Source organism: Boleophthalmus pectinirostris, unplaced genomic scaffold, assembly GCF_026225935.1.
Source record: "Boleophthalmus pectinirostris isolate CB_2022bp ecotype Guang Dong unplaced genomic scaffold, ASM2622593v1 HiC_scaffold_16, whole genome shotgun sequence".
NCBI classification, from domain to species: Eukaryota; Metazoa; Chordata; class Actinopteri; order Gobiiformes; family Gobiidae; genus Boleophthalmus; species Boleophthalmus pectinirostris.
The window spans coordinates 11,475,567-11,502,155 of NW_026571095.1; the positions used below are offsets into that span (position 1 = coordinate 11,475,567).

Consider the following 26,589-nt stretch of genomic DNA (forward strand, 5'->3'; position numbering starts at 1 on the left):
TCAGGCTCATGATGACAACGAAAGATCACAGGTTGTACCGCAAATAACCACGGGACTTCTAAAATCAATCACGTCGACATATAATGGACTTGTTGTTTTTTGTTGCCCGTGGTGACAGCGAACTACATCACCGCAAATCCCCCCCCAAAAAAATGAGCACAGAACTGAGCAGAATGTCAAACAAGATGGTGCTTCAAGACTTAACTGCTGATTCTCCCAAATAACGCAGAATTATCATCAGACAGCACGCTTTGGGATTGCACAAATTCAATATCACCGTGAACTTAAAAAACTTTTCCAATGTGAGCTTGTCTGATACTAGCTCAGGGCGAGGAATTAGCCAGTCGGGAGAGGAGTTTTTATGAGAGGACATGACCAGAATTTCAGACAAATAAGCCCAAAAGAGGAGGAAAATTGGACGGAAAGGCTGTTATTTGTGAAAGGCGAAATCTAACTTGCACTTAAGAGCCTCACCATGTAACTTTTTTGCCAAAATAAAATAAAAGCATGACATGCAATTATGCAATGGACGTGCCATCTCCAGAAAGTTGACTCTTGTGAGCTTTAAGCCAATGTTACTTCATCAAAACATACCTGGAGTTGTGTTTTGTTTCACTCACACATGCTTGAGTAACCATTTATTATTAGCCTGTCTACATTTCCAAAGTTCAAAATGCTCCATGTTCCACCTTGTGATGTCATGATGCAGTAGTTTTCATGTTAACAAGCTATATTTACCTTAAATTTAGTAGAGATTGGCAATTCTAAGGTTGAAATTATCCAAATTATTCTAGTAAAGGTGTATGGAGTTTAAAAACACAGTCAAGCACTTCCTATATTACTACATGACATCACGAGGTTGAACACAATATTTTTAGTTTGAGAGAAGAACTCTAAAGTGCAGGGTTTGTGTGTTAAACATGTGTGAATGAAATGACACAACTCAACAACATTATATCATAAATCAGAAAATAGTATAATATGGGCCCTGTAATATTAGGTCATATTAGTACATAATGTATAATTTATGCAAGATTATTTTTGACCCAATTCAATAAACAGATTTTACATATTGGAAGGAGGCATGTGCCAATGTCTGGTTTAGTCTGGCGCCCATAGCACTATAAGTACTGCTGCTATTCTTAGACATTTTGAGCATGGAAATTATTCATAAACGTCTGTCACTTTAGAAGATGAAAAGGAATACAAAATATCAAAGGGGTGCGTGCAAAGTTGGTCGTTTTTGTCTGGAACATTTTCATCTAAAATGTAACATACAATTTATTTATCAGCACTGAAAAAGTCATGTTTGATACATACTAATTTTATAATTTTTTCATTTGGAAAAAGTGTCATTTTAAAAAGTAATCAGAGGCTTGCAGTTTACTCTTTGTATAGTAATACCTTCAAAAGTATTTTAGACAGAACTTCAAGCTGATGTGGAGGTCTTTCTTATACATACTGGCTTGAGACTTGACCAGACTTGGGTGATTGTTGACTGAGGCAGGTGCAAAAAGGGGTGGGCCGTGGGAGGTTTTTGTTTTTGTTTTGTTAAATGTTAAAATGAATAAATACTTTTTTGTGCAATTTAAATATTATTCTATCCCTCCTTGACCAAACCCACTAGACATTTCATTTTCACTGATAATAACTGTAGAAGATGGTCACAAATAAAAGAATACTTTAATAATTTTTCAAAACAAAGAAGATTACCGATTTTGCCATTGCAATTGAAGAGGAAAAGTCTCTCATATAACAGAACTGTGAATTGCAGAACATTGTTGAGAAACCAATTGCTCAGTGGTGATATGCCAATGAATATATTATGTTTGAAGGATTATGAGACCATCCCCTCCTCATTTGAGAAGTAATTACTGAAAGCTTATGACATAACCTCCAGCTCATGAATGTCCAGGATTGTGTAACACCATTAAATCAGAACACCTCACCAGGATGTGCACAGTTTGTTCATTTATGGATTTTTTTTCAGTATTGGTGGTTGTTAAGTAATCAAATTTCAGTCAAAGTTTTATTATTAATATCCGGTTATGAGTTTTAAAACTTTAAGACAAAGTCAACCTTGATCCACAACAGAAGTCATTTTTTAAGAAGGCTATGCACAAAAGAAATGTGCATAAACATCTTAATTCTAAGGCATATCTAAATGTCTAAAGGCCGACGCACACAGAGACGCTTGGACACACATGTGGTAATACAGGAAGTGCTTCACTGTGTTTTTAAAACTCCATACACTAGAATCACTTAGATAATTTCAGCCCTGGAATTGACAACCTCTACTAACTAAAGACAAAAGGCAGCTGTCAATTTGAAAACTATCACTACATGACATCACAAGCTGGAACAGAGCATTTTTGAGCTTTGGAGATGCAGACAGACTAATAATAAAGGGTTACTCAAACATGCATGAATGAAACACAACATTATAAACATGACTAAAAGTTCACAAGAGAATCCATTTTATGTAATAAGTTTGTACTCTGTAAGACCATGAGCCATATGTTCTCAAGGTTGCACCATTCTTGCTGCTGCTAGTTCTCGTGTTCTTGTCCTATATAACAGGAAGTACTCGAAACATCTTTGGGACATGACCTCTTTAAAAATCACCTTCAGAACCAACGTCCAACAGTGAAAATGTGAACCAGGAGAGGAGCCTCATTTGAGACACTCAGCTAAGAGCATATCAAATCAAACTGGCAACAACATGAGCTGTCTGTATTGATGTGCAAAACTGCGCTTAGTAATTTATATTCTTTTTGAGTGAGAGAAAATATATCTGTCTGCAAAGTGACCCAGATAGCCCGAACACAGCCCAGCAGCAGCCCCAGGCACTGTAGCTCAAAGTGGGGGCTTTTAACCAAGACCATTTCCCAGACCTGCCTCTGAAAACCTGCGTTGAAACTTTAATGGACTCTTCTATTAATCTGAAAGTACACGTTAAGCAGTCAAACTTGTACACAAATGGAAGAGTGTGAGTTGACATGTTGTGATTCCATTTATTTAGATGTGGGTTTATACTATTTTTGATATCCATGAGTTTCAGTTTCATGTATAAAAAGGAGATATTCAATAGATATATTTTGTTTTGAATTGTTAATTACTCTAGCAACAGTCCTAATTTTTCAGCCCTCTAGTCTGCAACCCATGGTAGGACAAGAGTCAAAACAATTCCTAAAATATTCTGTTTTCATTTCTCAGTACTTGTTGATATGAAAACTAGTATTGAAACTAGATTCCAAATTTAACAAGTTATATATATATATATATATATATATATATATATATATATATATATATATATAGACAATGGCTGCTATATTCAAAACAACCCACAAACGAGGCAGAACTGGGATTCTACATTTCCATTACAAAAATACAATACAGTTTTTGTTATAAATATACATTTTAAAAACAATGCACCATGAGAGAAATCCAGACTGTGCAGCTGTATTGCAGTCTAACATTTGCAGACAAGGTGTTCACACAACAGCTATATTTTCATAGAGAACAATGGTTTATGTTCTGAATAATAATTCATGTGGCAGACTAGTCCTTGCATAATCATCTTTACATTTGAAAGTACAGTGCATTAGAATATTAACCAAAAAATGTCATGCAGGAAAATTGCATTTGATGATTTAAATCTCTATTATACTAAAATGTGCATTAAGTAGGGCATATTCCTGGATTAAACAAAGTAAACCAGGAACACAGCTGAACTATTTAGTGCAAAAGATGATTAAAACTAAACCAGGTCTGAACCCAGACTAGTCTAGGACCAAACCACGTATAAAGCCAGAGTAATCCACCAGACCACTGCAACATCTGCAACATTAAATGTGTACGTACCAGAGAATCACTGATCTATATTTACTGTAGGAGGAAGTGTGTCCGTTTTGCTGCATCTTTTCTAACATTAATGGTTATGAGAAATAAATAGGTCATTGTGCTGTGGGCTTTGAACTGAATAATAAGTAGGTCTCTGTGATGACCTGTTACAAAAGAGCAATCAAGTTATAAAAAACACACACAACACGAAGAAGAGATGTAAGAGAGATGAAGGAATATTTGCCCATTGGTCTTTTTTGTTATTTGGAAAAATATGTACAAATATATAATTCTTATTTCTTAAGAATCAAGAAGACAAAGTACACATTTTATAAACATTCTCTGCAAACCCTTAAAGTTGACAGAATACTTGCTAAATAATAATAATTGCTAAAATACTACAGAAATCCCATGTAACACACAGGACTAAACGTCAGGGTTTGATATGTAATAATACCCCTTGGAGACAAGGTATTTTGTGAGACATAATTTTATCCATTCATGTTAAGACTGTGAAATAAAAAAATTAATTTCAATCAAATCGAGATCTAATAGTTTCAGAATGTCAGTGTTAAGGTTGGGGCTAGTTCGTTGTCTGGGATCAAGCGTACACACTTCTCCAATACTTTACGAAGAGTCTGGTCACCGCTGAATCTCCCACAGGTCAAATGGGGGTGATTGACAGGTGGATTAGCCAATCAGGGACATGCATGATTAGTCCATAACGAAATAACTATGGCTCCTTACGAGGGAAAAAAATAAATAAATAAAAAATCACATGGGCCTGAAAAACAGAAACAATGATGCAAATGGCACACTAAACTCTGTTAATCTGAGGTGAGAGAAATATAACTTTGCTCAAAATGACAGATGACCAGTGAGCTCCTTCATTTAATATACTTCACTGAAATAAACAAATCTGATTGGACGATCATGTTTACTTCTGTCTTGAGGCGTGACAAAGGGATTGGGGACCACGCAGACCTCTTGTAAAGAATACAGAGAGATCATTCTGGCAAGAGAGCTCAGACTTTAGAAAAATAAATTTAACTCCTTTTTAAAGTTAAAAGCTGGTTCTTGCTTAGTGCATGACATTTATATTGAAAGACATTTTGAGCAAGAGAAAAAAGAAACTTAAAGAAATGTGTGGTTAACTATTTTGCTATATCACCCTACCCTAATTCAAATACCAATTCTGATTTATTTTGATGAATCATTCACCCTTATTCTGTCTGTACAGCACCATCCAAGTAGGAAATCACTGAGCTACTTCCTGTCATGTGAATTGGTCGCACTGATTCGTGATTGTTGGTACTGCTCCACTTTTCCGCATTCGCTTATATGGGCTTTTCAGAAGTTGGGATCACAGTGGGAGCCCAAATGGATGTGACGGGCACAAAACCCACTGGCATGCTGGCAAGTAAAGCACCTGCCTGGCATTCCATACTCAGATTGGACATTGTCTCCAGCCCTCCTCTGAGATATGCCTATATAAAGTCATAATCCACCATCAAAAGAAGTGGACAAATAATGAGTATTTGGAGAGAGAGGAATTATGCAAACAAAATAAGTGCATAACAAAAGAGTGAAAAGAGCTGTTCCAATCCGAATTCCCAGCATAATGTGCCCTTTTAGAGCAGTGTTTTTCATTGTACACTGCATATGGACACACTAGTGAATGGACAGCTTTCCCACACCGTTTGGGGTTTTGTGTACATTTGATAATAAAGTAGAAGCATTCAGACTCCACTTTGCATGGGCTTCTGTTTATTATTTTTTAGACTTTCGTTAGACTTCTGACAAAAGCTTGTGTAAAACTACAAAATATTTCTGTCAAACATTTTCATCAACTTACGTTACAGTGTCTAAAATACTTACAGGCCCTATACCTGATTTTTCCCATGTATTTGGATCAAATTAATCTTGCAGCAGTACAGATATGACGTATAAGAATCACTTGAAGACAAAATAAGTCAGCTGTGCACGGCAAAGCTTAAGCTTTCTCCTTAATACTGCTTTAAGGTCATGGGCAGAGCAATTTGTGATTTAGAAAGTCCTTTTTCAAGTGACACCAATCAAATGACACAATGACTTCGAGAAACCTCCTGCCATATGAGTCCAAACCAAAGAATTCTGCCCTTCGCCATTTGACATAATAAATATCAACTACAACCAAAAAAATTCTCTTAATAAAAATCATAATAAAAACTGGATCAAAACAGCTGAGTCCTAAACCTTTATTTTTAATTTTATTATTAGTCTTCTCACAGTACAGATATATTGTATAAGCACCTCCGGAGGTCAAGTCCTGAGTACTGTCTGCATTTAATTATAAAAAAAAAAGTGTCTGAATATCAGGAAGTGCAAGTTAGCATTCTAGTTGTTTTTAGCTTTACCCTCACAACAAAACTCTCTACTGGTCTGTGAGTTGTGAAAAGCACTTATTCAACTCCACTGCAAACAGTTTAATATGGATGAGAGCTATTTTTCACATTCAGTTCCAGTGCTTTTAACATAACCATATGCACAAATCAACCACTGCAGTAATTTCCGGTTTCCTCCTTTGCAAATACACATACACAGTCTCAGATAACAGAATATTCTAGACTTGTATCTAATCATTTTATATTTGATTATACAGTATAGTATAACAGCCAAAAATAGCTCTAAAATCCTTTGCAAAACAGGTGTCTCAGGAGTGGCTGTAAAAGAGAGCAATCACAGCCTAGTATATTAACAACATGCTAATTCTATTAAGTCTTTAAATGGGTATGCGATGCGCTGTCTCTTTCTGCCCAAATCCAAACCTGTATCTCCATCTAAGCTGTAACCATCAGACTGACCAAGGCTTGTAGCAATAGTCTGTCCTTCTGTCGCCCCTGACAACGGCAGAATACAGCATCAAAGAGACCAAAGAGGCCTGAGAGCACAAAACTCACAACACTGCACTTTTGGAGAATCAATTTCAATCACCCCAGAGACCAAAACAGGCACTCCTTATTTAGCCAAAGAAAACTCATTTTAAACACGACAGGGCTATTGAGGCGGAGTACTTACACGCTGAAACTAATGATCGATTAGTCAGCAATTATTTTTTTGATCAGTTGACTAATCCAACTTTGATTATTATACATGTATATTATTGTAACCACATAAAACACGTAAAACTATTCTGACTTCAGGCTTATAGATAAACAATACTGACAAATTATGTGCAATACATATGAAATACACTATTTTGTTGTCTGTTTTGACCTTCCGACTGAATAACGTTGCAGTCTTTGTGATATTATAATTGTAGATTTAGAGTCCCACATTATCATTATCATCATATTGCTTTAAAAGGTGCGCTGAGTAACTTTTTGGTTGGGGGTCCGTGGTTTTATTGGTCAAAAATACCTAGAAAAACAGACATTCTGACTGTGAGCACAGATCTGACATGTAACTTAGTATGGTTTGGTTGCCATGCAGATTGAAATGTTTAATACGATACTGTGAAGTATCCAGACAAAGCAAAAACATCTCCATGAAGAAAAGAATTTGACAGACCCTCTACCAGAAAAGTTACACAATGCACCAAAAATAGTTAAATAGTTGATACATCACAATTAGAGTCCTAAGATTACTTTATTTTAATCAAGAGTACTGCAAAAATATTGATCAGAATCTCCTGAAACTACATTATGAAGTTACCTACATTACCATGGAATCTGAAGGATGCCAAAAATAGATAAGGACACTGTATTCACACCACTGCAGCTCTTGAACATCTACACCATGTTTTAATGCCCACTGAAGTGGAACATACCGGCTGAGGTCTGCTTGAACTTCTCACTCTTCTTCTTCCTCCATTTCCAGGGCTTGAGGAGGCGTCCCAGAGAGGCGAACTTGCTCCGACGGCGAATGGGCGGCGTGTGGGTGCCAGTCAGCATGGCCTCGGAGCGCATGGTGGCAAAACGCTCTGCTTCTTCAGCTGAGAGAGAGAAAGAGAAAGAGAGAAAAAGAGGAGGGGTAAGTCAAAACTGGTTGAGAAGAGGGTGCAGAGGAGGTGGTAAGTGTGGTAACTATGCTAGAGAAGTGCACTGCAGACTGTAAAATGTGTCAGGTAGAATGAAAGGTGTAGAGAGGGAAGACAAGATAGGACAGCAGTTATGTCCCATTGTGTGTTTCTGTAGCATAATTAGGTTTGATATACTGGAGTCTTTACTTGTTTTGCCCTATATCACACTATTTTCTGATCTATGGTATAATGTTGTTTCCTCATCACAAACATACCTGGAGTTGTGGTTTGTTTCATTCATACAAACCCTGTTGTTTCTCTCTCAAACAGAAAACACCCTGTTTCACCTTGTGATGTCATATAATACAAGTGCTCCACTGTGTTTTTAAACTCTGTACACCTTCACTTGAATCATCTGGATCCTTAAGCTCTAGAATTACCTATATCTCTGATGAACTAAAAGTTAAAAAGTAGCTGTTAACTTGAAAACTACTGCTTCATGACATCACAATGTGGAACAGAGAATTTTGAGCTTTGGAGATACAGACAGACTAATAATAAAGGATCAGTCAAATATATGTGAATGAAACAAAATACAACTCTTTTTTTTTTTCATGAAGTAACAACATTATAATATGGCTAAAAGTTCTCAAGAGTCATTTTTGCATAATGTAGGACATTCAAGATATGATGATATTTGCGCCTTTCAGCGCATTGGCTATGGACCATAGATCTCCAGCAGAGTCCGATATTTTGTTTTGGTCGACCTACAGCCTAAAGCATAGACATAAAGCTTTATTTGAACAGCTTAGTGCAAAGAGATAACTGCGCACAATTTGACTACACTGCTCTTTTATTGGTCTGTGGTAAAAAGCTGTAGGCATGTTTGTAGTGAATTTAAATTACACAGTTTGAGGGAAATCTAAAATCGATCCTATATATATTGCCCACAAAAATATTGGCAGAGCTTCTCGGTAATCATTATTGGCATTCTATAGGAGTGCTTTCAGGATTTTTCATAACTTGTATATATTGTTCTGATTGACCACTTGCTTGTCTCCATGGAGATGATATAGTGTTGCCTGGAATATTTCACAGTATGGCATTAAATGTATCTGCTTATCTTCATGGAGGCGAGCAGGTGACACCAGGCCATGTTACTAAGCCAATTTAAAGTGGGACCAAACACTTAAACCCCACTGTGGGTGTTTTTAGTTCCACTTTAAAAACAAAAGTACTAGAGAAAGTGAACATCACAAGTACATATCTCATGAGCATAAGCCCAGCCTCAGTGAGCATGGGCTCTTCTTAATGAATGCTTTGTTGTCAATGTCGCCTCATTGCATCACAGCATCAGTCATATTCTCTGTGGTATATGTAGAGGTGCCTTTTTGAATGACAACATTACATTCAGAGTAATGGGGTTTGCAAACACACAGCTATCACTGCACACAGTCCACACCAGTCACCTCCTCGGGGCACTGGGAATACATGCAAACGATGTGACAGTAATGCAGACTTAACCAGTCCCAGCACGCTCCATTACTTGGATGCTCTAGTGCCTCAAAGGCTACTTTCTTACTGGTTCTATACACACCAGTCTATAAATAGTGCTGCAGCCAATACTGATTGAAGCCAATAGATCCAAGTGACTTCATTAGGCATCCAAAACACACAGGCTGCTCAGAATAAAGCTGCAGAGGATAAGGAAGACATCTTCAACCATCTCAGTCAGTGCGAAACAGAAGCCTACACAACCTGCTAATGACCACATTTGGCCTGAGAGCAGGGCAAATGATCCCATACAGAAATAGACAGTCTCTTGTGTAATGAGTATGGTTCTAATTAAGAAGACAGTGTTTGCATACAAAAATGGCTGAATGGTGATGTAATGACAAGAAACTGAAAAGGCTCACATTTCTCAGATTTCAAAGAACCAACATCATCAGACATCGGTATGAGCAGGACTACATCTGCATATAAAAACATTATAGACCATCAATAGGCTGTATGCAGACTGACACCATACCACACAACAGGTAGCACTCTGATAAGAAGTTCTGACCCACTCAGTCCTGAGGCTCACAGCAGCACTGTTCTGTACTACACTGACCCACTTATAGCAGTGTCTGACACGCTCTCAACAGAGTAGGCCTACAGCAAACTGCAGAAGAACCTGCTCAGTCTTAATGCCTTTAGGCCATCTTGTGAGCGCAGAGCAGAGGAGGCTGTACCGCAGGGCTAGTGGTCCAAGCCTCGAGCCTTTTCTCTCTCCTACTCACCGTCTTGAGTGTCGTTGCCTCGGCTGCAGTTGCTGCATATGTGCTTGATTTCTTTGCCGATGGTACAGTGGATGGTGAACGGCATGTTGTTGTTGTGGTGCGGGGGCTTGTCGTGTCCTTTCTTGTTGCTCAGAGACATGATTTTGACCAGGCTGAACGCTTTTTTCTTAGGTTTTTCCACGGCCACGGGCGTGTTTTCACGGCACCCCGTGGCAAACCAAGTGCCGTGCATGAAGGTGGGCGCAGGATCCACCGTGGGATAATTGGCCGTTTTGAACATCGCGACGGAGAATACAAAACGGAGCGCGCAGTTACGGCAGCGTGGATTACAATTGAAGAGCCATCAGTTGAGTCCAGTCCTACCTGACCTGCAGCGCAGCGTCAGGGCTCCTCTGGTTCTTGTGCACCCACCTCTACCTGAAAGCCAAACGTGCAGCCTACCAAACATACGCAGTGCAAAAAGAGAGAGAAAAGAAGAAGAAAAAAAATCACCCAGTCCCAGATCCAAGTGAGCTAATAACACAAACACAGGCTGTAGTGAATGGACTGATACCTCTCCCTCCCAGAGCTGTGGACTGCAGTGAGTCGGTTGTAGCTTATCCACGATTAGCGGAGCAGAGCAGTGCGCGCTGCTGATTGGCTGCTCCACGCGCTCCTTTAATAGGCCAGTGAGGTTTGGAAAAGAAATTCTGTTCTTGCTTGGACTGGACTCACAAAGAAGTATCAATAAGAAAATAAAATGTACAGCTATATGTTATATTTTGAGTAGGTGACGTAATATGCCAAGGGATTTTTCTTTTTCTTTTTTTGAAAAATGAATATATAAATCTATAGCTTAGTAGAGTATTAATTAAAAACAGTAAAACCACTCATTTCAGTTTAACCATTCACTATAATTATAATATTACTTTTTGTTGCCTTTAGTTAAATATTTCCCTTAATGTAGCGATTCCATTCAGCCATTCGGTGCTTGCCTAATTTCGAACAAAAAAGACAAGAGCCAAGAGAATACTTAATCAAAGCAATGCAGCAAAGAGAGTGTGTAATCAGTGATCAGACAGCTCAATGCTTCAGAACAGATCCAAATCCCATGGAGGCATCAGATGTTCCTTTTGTATAGACCGCTAATGCAACAGTCCGTTTGACTTCTGTGAGTGAGTGTACGCAGACTAGGCAATTTGGATGAAGTGTCTTGCAGAAGGATAAAACAACAGATTTTGCCACTGGCGTTATACTGTGGCACCTGGAATTCCCACAGGTCTCCCATCCAAACACTGCCCTCCCTTTCTTAGTTTATGAGATCTGACGAGATCAGGCTTTGACAGGGAGGTTATGTTATAATTTAGGCTAGACAGTAATCATTTTATATGATTTTTAATCATCTTTTTATGTTGTACCATAGCACCAAAGCACCTTTGTGTATTTGTTCCATCACATTGGCAAACTGCAAAAATACTTCATCTTATTCTGATCTTGTTCCTAACACAAAAGTGGCCACTCGAATGACAAAAATAGTGTGTACAAGATGTGAAGTAAAAAACAGGTCTCTGTTCCCATCAAAACTACTTGTCATGAACTTAAAAGGGTACAGCTGTATTTCTATTTTTTTTTGTTGAGATTATTTTATTTTATTTTTTCCATTTGTAAGGGAAAATTAAATTAAAATTAAAATTCGTCATGACGCATTAATCAACTTTCCTTTCACCGTTGCGTGCACAAAAGTTTGGAAAGCTCCAAAGAAGTAGGGCACTATTTTCAAATGCAGACATGATATTTTGAGCCTCGGTGTCGGAGGTTATGGGATAAAAGGGGAAAGGCTTAAGCGCTCCCTCAGGTGGATAATGTTGCAGACACGATGACAATGTATGTTTGCTCTGTGAATGCTTTTTTATCTTATTTTCAATTTCAATTTTATTATTAATATTTTCACTCTTTTGTTACATATACTAAACAAACATATTAGGCAAGCATAGAAAGAAAATAAAGTCTGCCATTCTAATATTGATAATTTGCTGTGACGTCACACCAGGGGGGTTTTCTACATGTATCTCTATGGTTGGAATGTTCATCAGTTATATGGTGACAGTCTGAAAACTCAAGAAAAAAATACAAAATAGATTTAAACAGCACATTTTTGGAGCCTGTGATCAGTACAAGCGTTCATAATATTGACAAGAGATATTTGTTAAATTTCCTTATCCCAAATGGCTTTAGTAAATCCTAGTCAATTCCAAGTGTACTTTGCACCTATCACCACTGACCAATAGGGTGAGATCTTGACACAGCCGCTGTATCAACAAGTATGTTGCGTGCTAAGACATGGTTTCATTGTCTTATGAGATTACTTACAAGATCCATGCTGTTATAGCCAAGGGGAGGTCATTTGTCTTCTGCAGGATTATAGCAGTGAAGTTACACAACTGCCGTGCAATTTGGGCCAGTGGATAAGGAATTGTTTCAAGATTATTTTGCAATGAAGTTGTACTTAATAGTGGTAAGAATAACTGATACAATGACTTAGGGGTGCTGTGCCTGATTTTAAAAAACAGTCTTAAAAGATGAAAAACAGAAGAAATCCACAACTCTCAGATGCCACTGTGGAGTTTTGCCATCACAGTAACAACAATGTGCCTTTCCTGATCCTCAGACAAATAAAAACACCCTAGTTTATAGATGCAGACAGTAAAAAGCTGACTTATTTTGAGAGCTGCTTATAGAATATATCTGTAGCTCCAAGAAAATTGCGGTATTATTTTTGCTATAACACACTCATACTTACTATATTACTTTAAAAGCTGTATGGTGAACATCATCAAAGCACAAATATAAGAAGTTCAAGTATTTCACAACATCTGTTTTGAATGGAAATGCCAAAATCATCACATCCAAGACTTATACATGAACAGATCTCATTGGAATTGAATTTAAAAAAAAACAACAAAAAAACATTTGAGACCATGATGTCAGTCAGACTGGCCCTGGGCGCTGCAATAACAAAAGGCCCAAAGCTTGTGTTTGCATTATTACTGTTTTTACTGCACCACCTGTTGCATATGAGTAAACAGTGTAATGGACATATGTCATGCTTTTGTTGACAGATTTACAGCAACTTACCGTAGGCTATTTTTCAGGGCACAGTGATGACTCGTACACCGCTCACTGCCTTCAATAATAACCGGTGACTAATCTCGCAGTAAAAAGCATGTGGTATTTGAAAATAAAATTAAAAAAACAAATTCATCTTAACCTGTCTTTACCCCATTTTTGACATGAACTGGTTTCCATAGATGTAGAGCAATTAATGCAAAAGAATGTTACAATTTCCGACTTAGGCAGTCTGTGATTACAAATGTGCTCCTCCCTCGCTCCCTGAGTCTCCATCTGTCATTTTCTGTATTTTGTCTGGCTACAGCTCATGCTTACAACTATTGGCGCAAACTGCAAAACTTTATTAGGTCATAACTTCTAAAAAGGCAAACTATAATTATAATCTGTGTAAAGCAGTGAATAGTTAAAAAAAGAAAGATATGAGCAAGACAAAAGAATACACAGAGTTGAAAATTCCAGTTGTTCCAGTGCTGAAGATTGTAGTTGAGCAGATGAATTAAATATCAACTCTTATTTAATGTTGATCAGCAGGAGCAAGATCAAAAGCCTGACAATAGATACATCAATGTCAATTCAATGACATTTTGCTATCTGGGGCATGTCCAAAAACCCAGAGTTTAAAAATGTCATCTCATTAGAGCTTACTTATGTTTTTGGTTTTTTTTTTTATCTTTTTGAAATTGTATAAATGTTGCAGTGCTTGCCCAATTTGCACACTTTGTAAAAGTTTTCACACTTACCCTATAGTCACAAACTATTTCAGAAAGTTTGAAGAATTTACCTCTGTCTAGTGTGTGAAAAGTGTCAAGTCACTTAAAGATTTTCAGAAGTAACTAAGAGTTTGAAGATTTAACAATTAGTTAGTTCTGATTAACAAAATGTGCCAAAAGATCTGAGAAAAACAGACTGTATAAAGAAGTATAGTTTATGGAGCAGTAGAAGGTAAATGCCACCATCTAGTGGTGAGTACAAGAAACTTTGAGGCACATGGTGAAGTGAGAGATGAATAAAACAATAAATAAATGTATTTTCATCACTTTGAACTACTAACCATGTAAATGGGTGTGACCATAATAGACTACATTTAACCTAACTGGCTGAAATTCTATGTAAACAGTACACACTAACTAGTGCACAGTACACAGTGCACAGTGCACAGTACACAGTGCCAGCTGACCAGGACCTGCCGGGACTAATATAAACTGTGCCATCTTAAAAAGGGGATTTAGATTTGTTCATTGAAGTACAATTAGAGTCATTTTATTTAGCCTAAATGTGAATGAATGGCATTTATTTTTGTATAAATAAATAGATAGATAGATAGATAGATAGATAGATAGATAGATAGATAGATAGATAGATAGATAGATAGATAGATAGATAGATAGATAGATAGATAGATAGATAGATAGATAGATAGATAGATAGATAGATAGATAGATAGATAGATAGATAGATAGATAGATAGATAATGAATGAATGAATGAATGAATGAATACTATGTTCTTCAGACCTGTGACCAGCAAGCGAACCATGGCAGCGCCTTCTAGGTTAGAGTGCCACCAAGTGGGTTAAATTGTTAATTACAGCAAAAGTGACCACGTACAAAATATCCAACACTATTTATGCCTTTAAAATTGTTTTACTGCTAGTATGCGGTTATACATTATGGATACTATGTTTCTTTGTATTGTGTTTTAATTATTATCTATTATTATTATTTTTGCGTACTGGCCATTGCGTAATGACGTACCAATGTGCGTTCTGTGGCGTAAGCAGCGCAAATTTTGTAGTTCGATGCATTCCGTGTTGTCCTGCAGTGTAATCGTGGGTTCGACGTTCGAGATAAAAAGGTTTTTCAGACGGCTCCCGATGCAACACTGAAAAAATGAGCGAGGCCTTAACAGAAGGTAAGCCACTGTGCGGGAGCTTTAGTTGAACTGAGCCAAAACAAAGCGCCCAACTACTAGTATTCTAGTGTAGCGTGTGGTACTCAGCACAATAACACGAGTAACGAAAAACTTTTCCATATTCGCCTGTGATTTGTTTCATATACTCCTTGTTTGGCTGCCAGGTGCGCTGCCTCTGTCGTCCCTTCGCCTGCTCGTCTCTCCCCTGCAGCTCATGTCCGCTGCTTTGTGGGGGATCGTGCAGCACAGAGCGGTGAGGCACTACGGGCTGCTGGAGGACTTCATCACCGCTCTGCACGACACTATCCCGGGTGTACTCACCCAGCGTGAGAGGGTGCACATAAGCCTGGGCTTACGGGCGAAGGTAAGGCGCTTTAGTAAAATAAAAATAGCAAATTATGATTATTATGATGATGATGATGATTATTATTATGTTTTCATTATGCTGTTAAATCATGGCATCCTTTCCACTATATGTGATTATATTTTCAGGTGGTGTTAGAGATGTGTAACAGTGATGACTTGTGCTACAGACAAAATCTCGAGCCTCATCTGAAGAAGATGGAGGATCTTATCATGGAGCTGGCTGACGAGGTTGGTAGGCTGTTTATGGCCTAAATTAGATTATGTATATGATGTGGTATCAACAAATTCTAATAATTTTAATGCATTTTTAAGGAATCCCAATCAAAGATAAACGCATCATTTGCTATTTTTTCTGAAGTCATTTACTCACTGTTGGATGATCCAAATGAAAAGGACATGTTTTATCAGGTCAGTGACCCTTCATTTCTTCCATGAGAGATCATAAAGGATTGCATTATTTTATCACTGTTAATATTTGTTTGTGGTGATCTTTATTTGACCATTCATTCAACTGTTTGTATCACATTCAGAAAATGTTTACCTCAGAGTTTGACTTCAAGTTTGACTCATCTATGCAAACTCTTGTGAGAAAATTACTACTGCATTTGGAAAACTTACTCCCTGTGCCAAGTCTTGATCAAGTGAGTTATTTTTAGTCACATTTATGAGCAGATCTAATGAATATTTGAAAATAACTCCATGAAACCTTGTATACTCCTGCAGACTTCACTATGGCTGGGGCTGTGTCCTTCAGTGTTGAAGGAGTGTGAGGACATTTTGAATGAACCTGGACCTCTCAATGACCTCATCCAACACCATAAACACAACTATACATTTTCAACAGGTAACAGACCTTCATTCAGTGTTGTTTTTTTAAACATTGTTATAGTGTCATTAACAATGCGTTTTTATAGAACACTATGTTGAAGACATTTTCCCAAACCTCTCTGGTCTACCAGACCTACAAACTGAAACTAAGGCCACACATCTCCAGAGCTCAGATACATGGGGAGATGAACCACAGGCAGTCACAGTGAGGACAGAGGAGGATGTCCCGTCTGTGGAAGTCTCTCTTTCTTATGATGCTGATGATCATGATGAAGAGTACTACAGCACAGATGTGCCCCCACATATATCTATTGGCAAGAAATCCTTCAGATGCCCCATCTGTGGTCTTAAATTTGATAATTTTTCTTTACTCAGCAAACACCGTATCTCTGGATGCTATATCGAAGACATTACAGTTACTCAGGTCAATTTGGATTCAAATACTTTGAAAGAGGAGACTCCATGTGTGTCCATAGATTCTGATGGTGTTACAAAACACAATATTCACAGAGACGACATACTGTGCCTCTTGTGTGGCCAGGTCTACACACATAAGACTTTACTAGAACACCAGAAGGTTTGTGCGGTGCGATATGAGCAGGAGAAACGGACCACTGCCCATTTGGACCCCTTTGAGGAACACATGTGTAAAAGAAGCCGTCGAGTGAAGACCTGCTCCAAATGTGGACAAACCTTTACCCATTCTGACGCATTGACCAGCCACCTGAGAGCCCACACTGAAGAGGTTTTTGACAATTATGAAAATGATGAGCTACACCAGGAAAATGGATACAAGGAAAGAAATGAATCTTTAAGAGATGTTGATTACACACAAATATATGGTGACCAAAAATGCATGAAACAGTGTGTGGTTGTTCTTAAGCGTCTATCTGCCAGCAGTGAAATCTCTCAGGACAAGACTAATATGTTTTCATCTGAAGAATTTTTGAAGAAGAATTTAAAAAAATGTCCAAAACAAATTAAGCTAAAACATCTGACAAACAATGATCTTTATTCTATTTTGATTCCGCCTTGTGACTTTAAGTCTTTGGCTAGTATCACCAAGAACAATATAGACACAAATTCTGATTCTGGAAGAGAATCTGAGAATGGCACATCTACCCAATGCATGAAGTGTACACTGTGTGACCAAACATTCTCTAAAATTCTTCTGTTGAAGAGACACTATTTTAATGTGCATCGAGTCAAAGGCTCCTATCAGTGTCCTTCCTGTAAGAGAAGCTTTGTGAGGCTGTGTGACTTGGTGAAACATCACCAGAACATACGTCTCCTTGAGTGTGACACATGTAAAAAGGGTTTCACAAATTTGAAGTTGCTGAAAAACCACAAAGCACTATACAACAACACCTGTGCAACACCACACATCTGTGAGATATGTGGAAAAGCATGTTTGAATGCTGGAATCCTCAAGCAGCATCGAAATACACATACAATTGAAAATGAACAGACTGACTGCTCATATTGTGGCAAAAAGGTTTAGTTCAAGGTTCACTCTGCGAGTACATATGAACAGGCACACAGGTGGCTTCCCGTGCCCAATATGCCCCAAGGTATTTTATAAGTGCACATACTTCACAAGACACATGGACAGACACAATGGTAAGGAACCATACCTTTGTGAGATCTGTGGTAAAGGCTGGCCCACTCAAGCCTATCTGGACAGACACATGGTCAAACACTCAGAGGAGCACCCCTTTAAATGTGACCAGTGTGATAAGACTTACAAGAGACAAAGTGTTCTGGCAGCACACATCAGAAGTACGCATTTGGATCTCAGGCCGTTTGTGTGCAGTCTCTGCGGCAAAGCGTATAAGTTTAGCAATACCCTTAAGGAACATATGATTAAGCACACAGGAATAAATCCATACAAGTGTTCAAGATGTGGGAAAGGATTTTGGCGGCAATATTGTCTCAAGAAGCACAGAGAAACAAAATGTCTATAATTTTTTTGTCAAGATATAGACAATTAATAATCTAGATAGGATATGAAACACTAAACTTACTAAATGCCAATGAACATATCTTGTAGCATTACTAGACTACCTTTCTATGCTATGCACAACTTGCTGTAGCTTAATAAGGCTCATTCCATGTTTTAAAATGCATTTTTTTGTTATCTGGAGTGGCAGTGGCTGAATGTGGTTTCATGACACTTGCACTGACTGATAGATTGAATATTGACTATTGCGAATAGAAGCAATAAAGATTGATAGAGTTCCTTTATTTGAGCAGTTTTGTATCTTCATATATAGGCCTACATTTGGATACGGGATGGGGAAATTAGTCTGTTTCACTTTAGATTAATAGTGATATTCGTTTAGTGGTATTATAACTACATGTTAATACGAACTGTTATATGATCCTGCTTCTATTATTGTAACATTTGATGAAGATTATTTTCCATATAAATAAAGAATGTAATTGGTCTGACACACACACACTGCCACTGCAAGAAACTGTCCCTAATAATAAAAATGTTCAAATATGTCACTACAAAACATGACATTTTTACACTGAGGTGTTGGTTTAACTCTTGACTGCAAACTTCAAATGAACTGTCTGAAATGAATTGTACATATAGTGATTAGTGTGTCTGCTGGTGTTATGTACTTGTGTGTGATTGTTGCTGTACTTTATTTGGCATCAACCTGCTGAGGGACTGAAGATGGAAATTTGTTATGTTGGCTATAATCTTTACATATTTACAAGTTAAATGTTCATTAATATGTGCTGTTCCTTTACAAATAAATAAAATAAGAAAATTGCCTCCAATCAGACCAGACAGACATATAGTGGGTGACCTAGGCGACGTTTTAATTATTTTTCTTCGCTCCCTTCTCCTTGGTTCTTGTTTTTGTTCTTCCATTTTTCAGCTGTCAACCAAATGTGCCATATTAAGAGGTGTCCCAAAGCTCAGAGGAGGTAAGGGGAGTAAACCACAGGAACCATGAGCGAGGGTTCAGGAGAGACATCGGATAAAATAACATAACTGTATTTATCTCACACTGAGGAGTTTGGATTGTTGCAACAACATAACTTAACAGGAGTGGTAGTAAAGAATGTTGCTTAATCCTGAATTAGTCATTAAAACTAATTAAAATGTATTCAAACACATTTATCTCAAAGTAAAGCTGTTGGTCTATCTTTGCCTTAGTAGTCCTCACTATGGGGTAATTTTGGTCAGAACCAGAGGCTTGTTCCATTGCCCATCAGCTGTGTCTCCTGCTGCCTCTCCTCTGTTCCTCTCTTCTTACAGATTTGTGGTTTTGTGTGGCATCTAGTGGCAAAATAGTATTCTGATTCAGTACAAAACATAAAATAGCCTATATGTAAATTGCTGAATACTATTATTGAATATTAAATTATGTATGCTTTGAATAAATACTGCCAAAAAGTTCATCTTATTCACCCAAAATACATTTGTGTGTTGAAATGTGAAGCGATCATTCTCCCCACTATTACATAGTGCCCCTTTAACAAAAAGGTTCACTGTTATTCTTTTGTTTATTCTGTACATTTTTTAATCTATATTTTACTTCTATATTTAAGTTTATTTTATTTCTGTTAAGCCTACCCATTTATGCATTCCATTTATCATATTTTTTTTAACTATTGATTGTTTATGTTGCACACAATACAGCTTTTTAAATTCAGAGCCACATATACAAAGCAATTCACTTGATAGACCACCGTGGATCTATTAAGTGATATACTAATACAGACATGTCAGACTTAGGTCTGGGGGCCAAATTTGGCCCATGATATAATTATATTTGGGGAGATCGTATCAAATATGTGTTAGAGCTAGTCCAGCGGTTACAGATAGGCTATAGAAACATTATTTATTTAAAATTGTGTTATTATTTTATATTATGCTTGTTCTGGATTCAGTGTTGAAGCAAAACTATTATTAAACATTTATTTTAATAAGAAAAGGTTTAACATTACGTATCTTTTTATTTTGGCCCTCTGAATTTGAGTTTGACGCCCCTGTGTAGATCGTTTTTGGTAGTGGCACTAGATGGCGGTAATGCAACTTTTTGGATGTAAGAAGCCTTTAAACTCCACTGAAGACGACGAAGAAGAGTCTGTACAGCTGGATAGCGTCCACAACATGGAAGCGTTGACAGGTCTGCAGACACCCAACTCTTTCCTCGCTTTGTGGCGATGTGAGATACAGATGTCCCTTTCATATCGCTGGATCTAGTCTCTGGCGCTGCTACATTGGAACAAAATGAACGAACCTCTGCCGGAGCAGTGTAAGTGCAGCTAAACAGCTAACTCCGTTATTCCAATCTTATCTAGACGTATGCAAGCAGTTTGTTTATAATATGTATGTTTGTTTGGCTGCCAGGTGCGCTGCCTCTGTCCTCCCTTCGCCTGCTCGTCTCTCCCCTGCAGCTCATGTCCGCTGCTCTGTGGGGGATCGTGCAGCACAGAGCGGTGAGGCACTACGGGCTGCTGGAGGACTTCATCACCGCTCTGCACGACACTATCCCGGGTGTACTCACCCAGCGTGAGAGGGTGCACATAAGCCTGGGCTTACGGGCGAAGGTGACGCGCTTTAGTAAAATGTTTTAAGCGTCCAAAAAGCATAGCTGGAGTTGTGTTTTCTTTCATTCACACATGTTTAACACATAAACCCTGCATTTAGGCCGAGTTCTCCTCAAACAGAAAGCACTTGTTCCACTTTGTGATGTTATGTGGTAATAGAATCATTTGGATGATTTCAGAGCCGCCAGTTTTTACTAGACAAAAGGTAAAAGGTAGCTGTTAACTTGAAAACCTGCACGTCACAAGATGAATATTTTGAGCTTTGGAGATGAAGAAAAACTAGAGCATTACCCAAATGTGTGTGAATGAAAACACACCTCCAGTTATGTTTTTGATGAGGTTACAGCATTACAACATGGCTTAAGGCTCAAAAGAGTCAATTTTGGGTAATATAGGACCTTTAAAAATATATAATGTAAAATCATGGCATCCTTTCCACTATATGTGATTATATTTTCAGGTGGTGTTAGAGATGTGTAACAGTGATGACTTGTGCTACAGACAAAATCTCGAGCCTCATCTGAAGAAGATGGAGGATCTTATCATGGAGCTGGCTGACGAGGTTGGTAGGCTGTTTATGGCCTAAATTAGATTATGTATATGATGTGGTATCAACAAATTCTAATAATTTAAATGCATTTTTAAGGAATCCAAATCAAAGATGAACGCATCATTTGCTATTTTTTCCAAAGTCATTTACTCACTGTTGGATGATCCAAATGAAAAGGACATGTTTTATCAGGTCAGTGACCCTTCATTTCTTCCATGAGAGACCATAAAGGATTGCATTATTTTATCACTGCTAATATTTGTTTGTGGTGATCTTTATGTGACCATACATTCAACTTTTTGTATCACATTCAGAAAATGTTTACCTCAGAGTTTGACTTCAAGTTTGACTCATCTATGCAAACTCTTGTGAGAAAATTAATACTGCATTTGGAAAACTTACTCCCTGTGCCAAGTCTTGATCAAGTGAGTTATTTTTAGTCATATTTATGAGCAGATCTAATGAATATTTGAAAATAACTCCATGAAACCTTGTATACTCCTGCAGACTTCACTATGGCTCGGGCTGTGTCCTTCAGTGTTGAAGGAGTGTGAGGACATTTTGAATGAAACTGAATCTCTCAATGACCTCATCCAACACCATAAACACAACTATACATTTTCAACAGGTAACAGACCTTCATTTAGTGTTGTCATTTTAAACACTGTTATAGTGTCATTAACAGTGGTTTGATTTTTACAGAACACTATGTTGAAGACATTTTCCCAAACCTCTCTGTTCCACCAGACCTACAGACTGAAAGTAAGGCCACACATCTCCAGAGCTCAGATACACAGGGAGATGAACCACAGGCAGTCACAGTGAGGACAAAGGAGGATGTCCCGTCTGTGGAGGTCTCTCTTTCTTATGACGTTGATGATGATGAAGAGTACTACAGCACAGATGTGCCCCATGCATATCAGAGAGAATTAGTTGGCAAGAAATCCTTCAGGTGCCCTATCTGTGGTCTGAACTTTGATGATCTTTCTTTACTCAGCAAACACAGTATCTCTGGATGCTCAGGAGAATGTATCAGAGAGAATACAATTACTCAGGTCATTTTGGATTCAGATACTTTGAGAGAAGAGACTCAGCATGTGTCCATAGACTCTGATGCTGTTCCAAAATACAATGTTTACAGTGATGACATAGTGTGCCTCTTGTGTGGCCAGGTCTACACACATAAAACTTTACTAGAACACCAGAAGGTTTGTGTGGTGAGATATGAGCAAGAGAAAAGGGCAGCTGCTACGAAGAATGTCACTCGAAAGCATCGTGACCAGGACCTAAGACAGTGTGTAGTTGTTCTTAAACGTGTATATTCCACCAGTGAACTATCTAAGGACAAGACTATTATTTTCTCATCTGAAAAGTTTTCTCAAAATTCTTTTTCAAAAGCTTCTGTCCAAAGATGTGTCCCTCCCCAAAATCTGAAAATGCCTGCGATAAAAAGTAATCTTTATTCCATTTTGATTCAACCTTGCAATTTGAACTCTTGTATCTCTAGTATTACAAAGAACAATACAGGGATTGATTCTGGTCCCCAAAGAGAATCTGAGAACAGCACATTTACCAAAAGCATGAAGTGCACCCTGTGTGACCAAACATTCTCGAAAATTCTCATAATGAAGAGACATTATTTTAACGTGCATAGAGTCAAAGGCTCCTATCAGTGTCCTTCCTGTAAGAGAAGCTTTGTGAGGCTGTGTGACATGGTGAAACATCACCAGAACATACGTCTCCTTGAGTGTGACACATGTAAAAGGTGTTTCACTAAACTAAATGTCTTGAAAAAGCACAAAGCTCAATACAACAACACCTGTGCAACGCCGCACGTCTGTGAGACATGTGGAAAAGAGTGTTTGAATGCTGGAGTCCTCAAACACCATCAAAACGTGCACAGAGATAAAATGACCGAACTGTCTGTACTTATTGTGGTAAAAAGTTCAGTTCAAAGTTTAGTCTTCGTGTACATATGAACAGGCACACAGGTGGATTCCCGTGCCCAATATGTCCCAAGGTGTTTTATCAAAAGACATGCCTTAAAAGACACATGAACAGACACAATGGACTGGAGCCGTACCTGTGACATATGTGGGAAAGGCTGGGCCACTCCTGCCTACCTGAGGATCCACATGGTCAGACACACAGAGGAGCGCCCCTTTAAATGTGACCAGTGTGACATGTCCTTTAAGAGGGAGATCAACCTGAAATGCCACATCACCAGTAAGCACACAGATCTGCGGCCGTACATGTGCGGTGAGTGTGGAGCAGCATACAAATACAGCTCTATGCTCTACGAACATATGATGAAACACACCGGAGTCCCACGCCACACCTGTCCAAAATGTGGGAGCGGGTTTGCACGAAAGTATCAACTGAAGATGCACAGAGAAAAAAGATGCACAGTGAAAAAAGGTGTGGTTAACTAGGTCTGTCACAACAAAAAAGTGATAGCTGGAATGTTTCAGATTTGGGATTTTGGCTGAATAAGTTATTTTTGATTATAATTGCAAATTTTTATTCAAGTGATTCATTCTGCTGAGTATGTGTAGCAGCCCAATAATTTTAACAATATTGTACATTTAGAAAAGATCACTGGGATGATCCTGCTTTTGTGTTGGTATATTTCTTTTTTCTGCAGCAATATAGCACTTCTGTGACAAATCTGTTGTTAGCCCATATCCTGTTAATGTCTGTTGAGTAAATTTAATAAAACTGACCAGACCAGATGTCAAGTATCACAAAATAATTACTGAACAAAACTCCAGTGAACAAATCCAATTTCCACTGAACTCAAGTAATTTCTCTCTAATACAATAACATTTTTGTTTTGTTTCTTCAGCAGGTATGCATTTTTGAAAAATTTGCAAAGGCTGCAATTTCTGAAGTACCATAATTTCCTCCATAAAAAACTGAATATCCTATGTTATTCTGCATAAAAAACTGCTGTAGTTTAGTGGTTCTTAAAGTGTTCTGAAATTGATAGTCAGTTCATATTACACTCTATTTGTCTCCAGGAAATGTTTAATATGTGAAGTTTGAACAGAATCCTGTTATTAAAGCACATCAAAAATCTTGTCGCAATGGTCATAAAAGTCACCATGAGATATTTTCCCTAAATCTTTCAGCTCTAATATTTTGAGTTGAGCACTGAGATTCTGAGAAGAGAGTCAGAAATTCCGATTATTAAAAGTTTATGCACAATCCTTTATTTACATGTGATAATTATATGGGATTGTTTTATAAGATACGGGAGCAAATAATTGTATTTTGTGACCTTATCAACTGGGAAAGCAATCTCAACATAATGTTCTATTCCTAATTTAACTAAATGCCTCAGCGGTACCCTGCTGTTTCTCCATTCACTCTTACATAACTGTCTGGCATATTTAAAGGTGCACTATGTAACTTTCCTGGAGAAGGGTACGCCACCTGCTTGTATCCATGGAGATGTTACCAGTGGTTTTCGGATTCTAGAATGTGATCATATACTCCCATGATTTTAATCAACACATATTTAACAGGTAAATTCACAACAGTTGAATCTGATCATTTTAGTTAGTGACCACTGACCAGAGCATAGAACTTGCTATATTACAAAAAAAAAAAAATCAGCATTTTAATTATATTCATTAAACCTATCTCTCATCTGTATTAAATATTATTACTTAAATGTTGTGATGTCATCCGAAACCCAGCAATTGCTTGGCCTGGAATGTTCCACAGTATGGCATTAAACTTATCTATCTTGCTTTTATTCAATTACAGCCATTTTATAGCTGAAAAATACATGGTAACCTCCACAGATCGGACTTGTAATTTGGCCACAGTAGTCTTGACTACTTGTCTCCATGGAGATAGATACGTTTAATGCCATGCTGTGGAACATTCTAGGCAATGCATTAATATCTCCATGGAAACAAGCAGCTGACAGGCTAAACAAGAAAAGTTGCATAGTTCACCGTTAAGATACAACTAGGCTTATATTAAACTGGATGTGCTTTTCTATATTTACGCCTAAAGCGTACCTGATGAAGATATATGGGGGTTTGTGTTTCACTAAACTGAATTTGGGGCTTTAACATTAGAGGAGCCAAAATAGCTCGACAGTTATGGTTATGAATGGGAGCGGTTTTGGAGTTGCTGACTGGTGCATTGCAGCTTTGATTGAATTCCGTTCCAGGTTTTGCAGTCGAGCAGAGGAGGTCCGGACTCTCCCAAGTCTTACTCAGCAGATGTGTTGTGTAAAGAGAGGCTGCTGCTGCTGTACTGGTGCTGCCACTTCAGTACATAAATCATCTGTGCCCATCTCCCTGATCATATCTGGGGAGCATATCATTTTTATGGGCTTAAAATCTGTGGAAGGCTCATGGAAACCATACAAAAAATGCACAATTAGCAAAAACTGTGATAAGAATGTTCTTTACAAACCACAAAATGTAATGTACTACAAACATATTTTGAATTGAATGAATTTTCAAATCTATTATCATAATTAACAATGGCAATCATATTTACATACATACATACATTTACATACAACTCAAGTCCCAAAACTATTCCATGTTGTTCCAATAATTTCAACATTTATGTTTCTGACTTCATGTTTATTATTAGGACAACCTGTGTTTACATGTCCAAACTAAACCTTCCCTTTCATTGGGCAAGACACATCAGCTATAGCAGGACGGCAGCAACCTGTGGCAGCTACACAAAAATAATGATCCCCAAAAGCTTCAGATAGAAGGCCATGTTTGTTAAGCACATTTGGCTGTGAGGCACTGATTAACTCTAATGCAATAAAAGCACAGAGTTCGCCGTGTTCTTAGGACGAACTAGCAGAAAAGAACATGGGGTAATTCAGCATAATAGGTTGATTTGATAGTCTGGAGTATGATGTCACACAAGAAGGGGGTATCTGTGTTCTCATCTGAGCATATCTGTTGACAACTCTATTCATATTCTACAGGTGAGAGACATTGAGAAATTGGTAATATTGCAATAGTTTTTGTTGTGTTTAATATTACAGTCTATGTATGTGTTGTACGTGGTTCCAAATACTCATTTTGCCTATAGAATGTGATTTATAAGATTGTAATGTAAATGTAAGATTTACGCCAT

General features: G+C 37.9%; 3 protein-coding genes across 7 annotated transcripts in view; 2 read left to right on the top strand and 1 right to left on the bottom strand.

Moving 5' to 3' along the window:
- The window catches only part of LOC110158886 (phosphatase and actin regulator 1-like), a 39,922-nt gene extending 29,178 nt beyond the window's left edge, over positions 1-10,744 (bottom strand). For 2 of the 3 annotated variants that reach the window (XM_055151705.1, XM_020923435.2), the window contains exons 1-2: positions 10,129-10,690; positions 7,655-7,819 (exon numbers count right to left, since the gene is read on the bottom strand). In XM_055151705.1, coding sequence (XP_055007680.1) covers positions 7,655-7,819; positions 10,129-10,408 — 445 coding nt within the window. In that variant the 5' untranslated portion in view covers positions 10,409-10,690. Of the gene's footprint in view, positions 1-7,654; positions 7,820-10,128 lie in introns of all 3 variants that reach the window. The other variant, XM_055151706.1, reaches the window with a different exon arrangement.
- A 4,278-nt stretch (positions 10,745-15,022) lies between these two features.
- On the top strand, positions 15,023-19,758 carry LOC110159497 (zinc finger protein 493-like). 2 transcript variants are annotated; one of them, XM_055151702.1, is made up of 7 exons: positions 15,023-15,146; positions 15,311-15,510; positions 15,639-15,740; positions 15,825-15,920; positions 16,043-16,153; positions 16,236-16,356; positions 19,235-19,758. In XM_055151702.1, the coding sequence occupies exons 1-7, from the start codon at positions 15,125-15,127 to the stop codon at positions 19,285-19,287; spliced, it is 705 nt and encodes a 234-aa protein (XP_055007677.1). In that variant the 5' UTR covers positions 15,023-15,124; the 3' UTR covers positions 19,288-19,758. The 2 variants fall into 2 exon arrangements, with proteins under 2 accessions (XP_055007677.1, XP_055007676.1); XM_055151701.1 differs by lacking the exon at positions 19,235-19,758 and adding an exon at positions 16,427-18,582.
- A 145-nt stretch (positions 19,759-19,903) lies between these two features.
- On the top strand, positions 19,904-24,197 carry LOC110159486 (zinc finger protein 208-like). 2 transcript variants are annotated; one of them, XM_055151703.1, is made up of 7 exons: positions 19,904-20,620; positions 20,716-20,915; positions 21,376-21,477; positions 21,562-21,657; positions 21,780-21,890; positions 21,973-22,093; positions 22,168-24,197. In XM_055151703.1, exons 1-7 carry the CDS (start codon positions 20,596-20,598, stop codon positions 23,442-23,444), a joined length of 1,932 nt encoding a protein of 643 aa, XP_055007678.1. In that variant the 5' UTR covers positions 19,904-20,595; the 3' UTR covers positions 23,445-24,197. The 2 variants fall into 2 exon arrangements, with proteins under 2 accessions (XP_055007678.1, XP_055007679.1); XM_055151704.1 differs by having other exon boundaries at positions 22,213-24,197.
- The last annotated feature ends 2,392 nt before the right edge of the window (positions 24,198-26,589 follow it).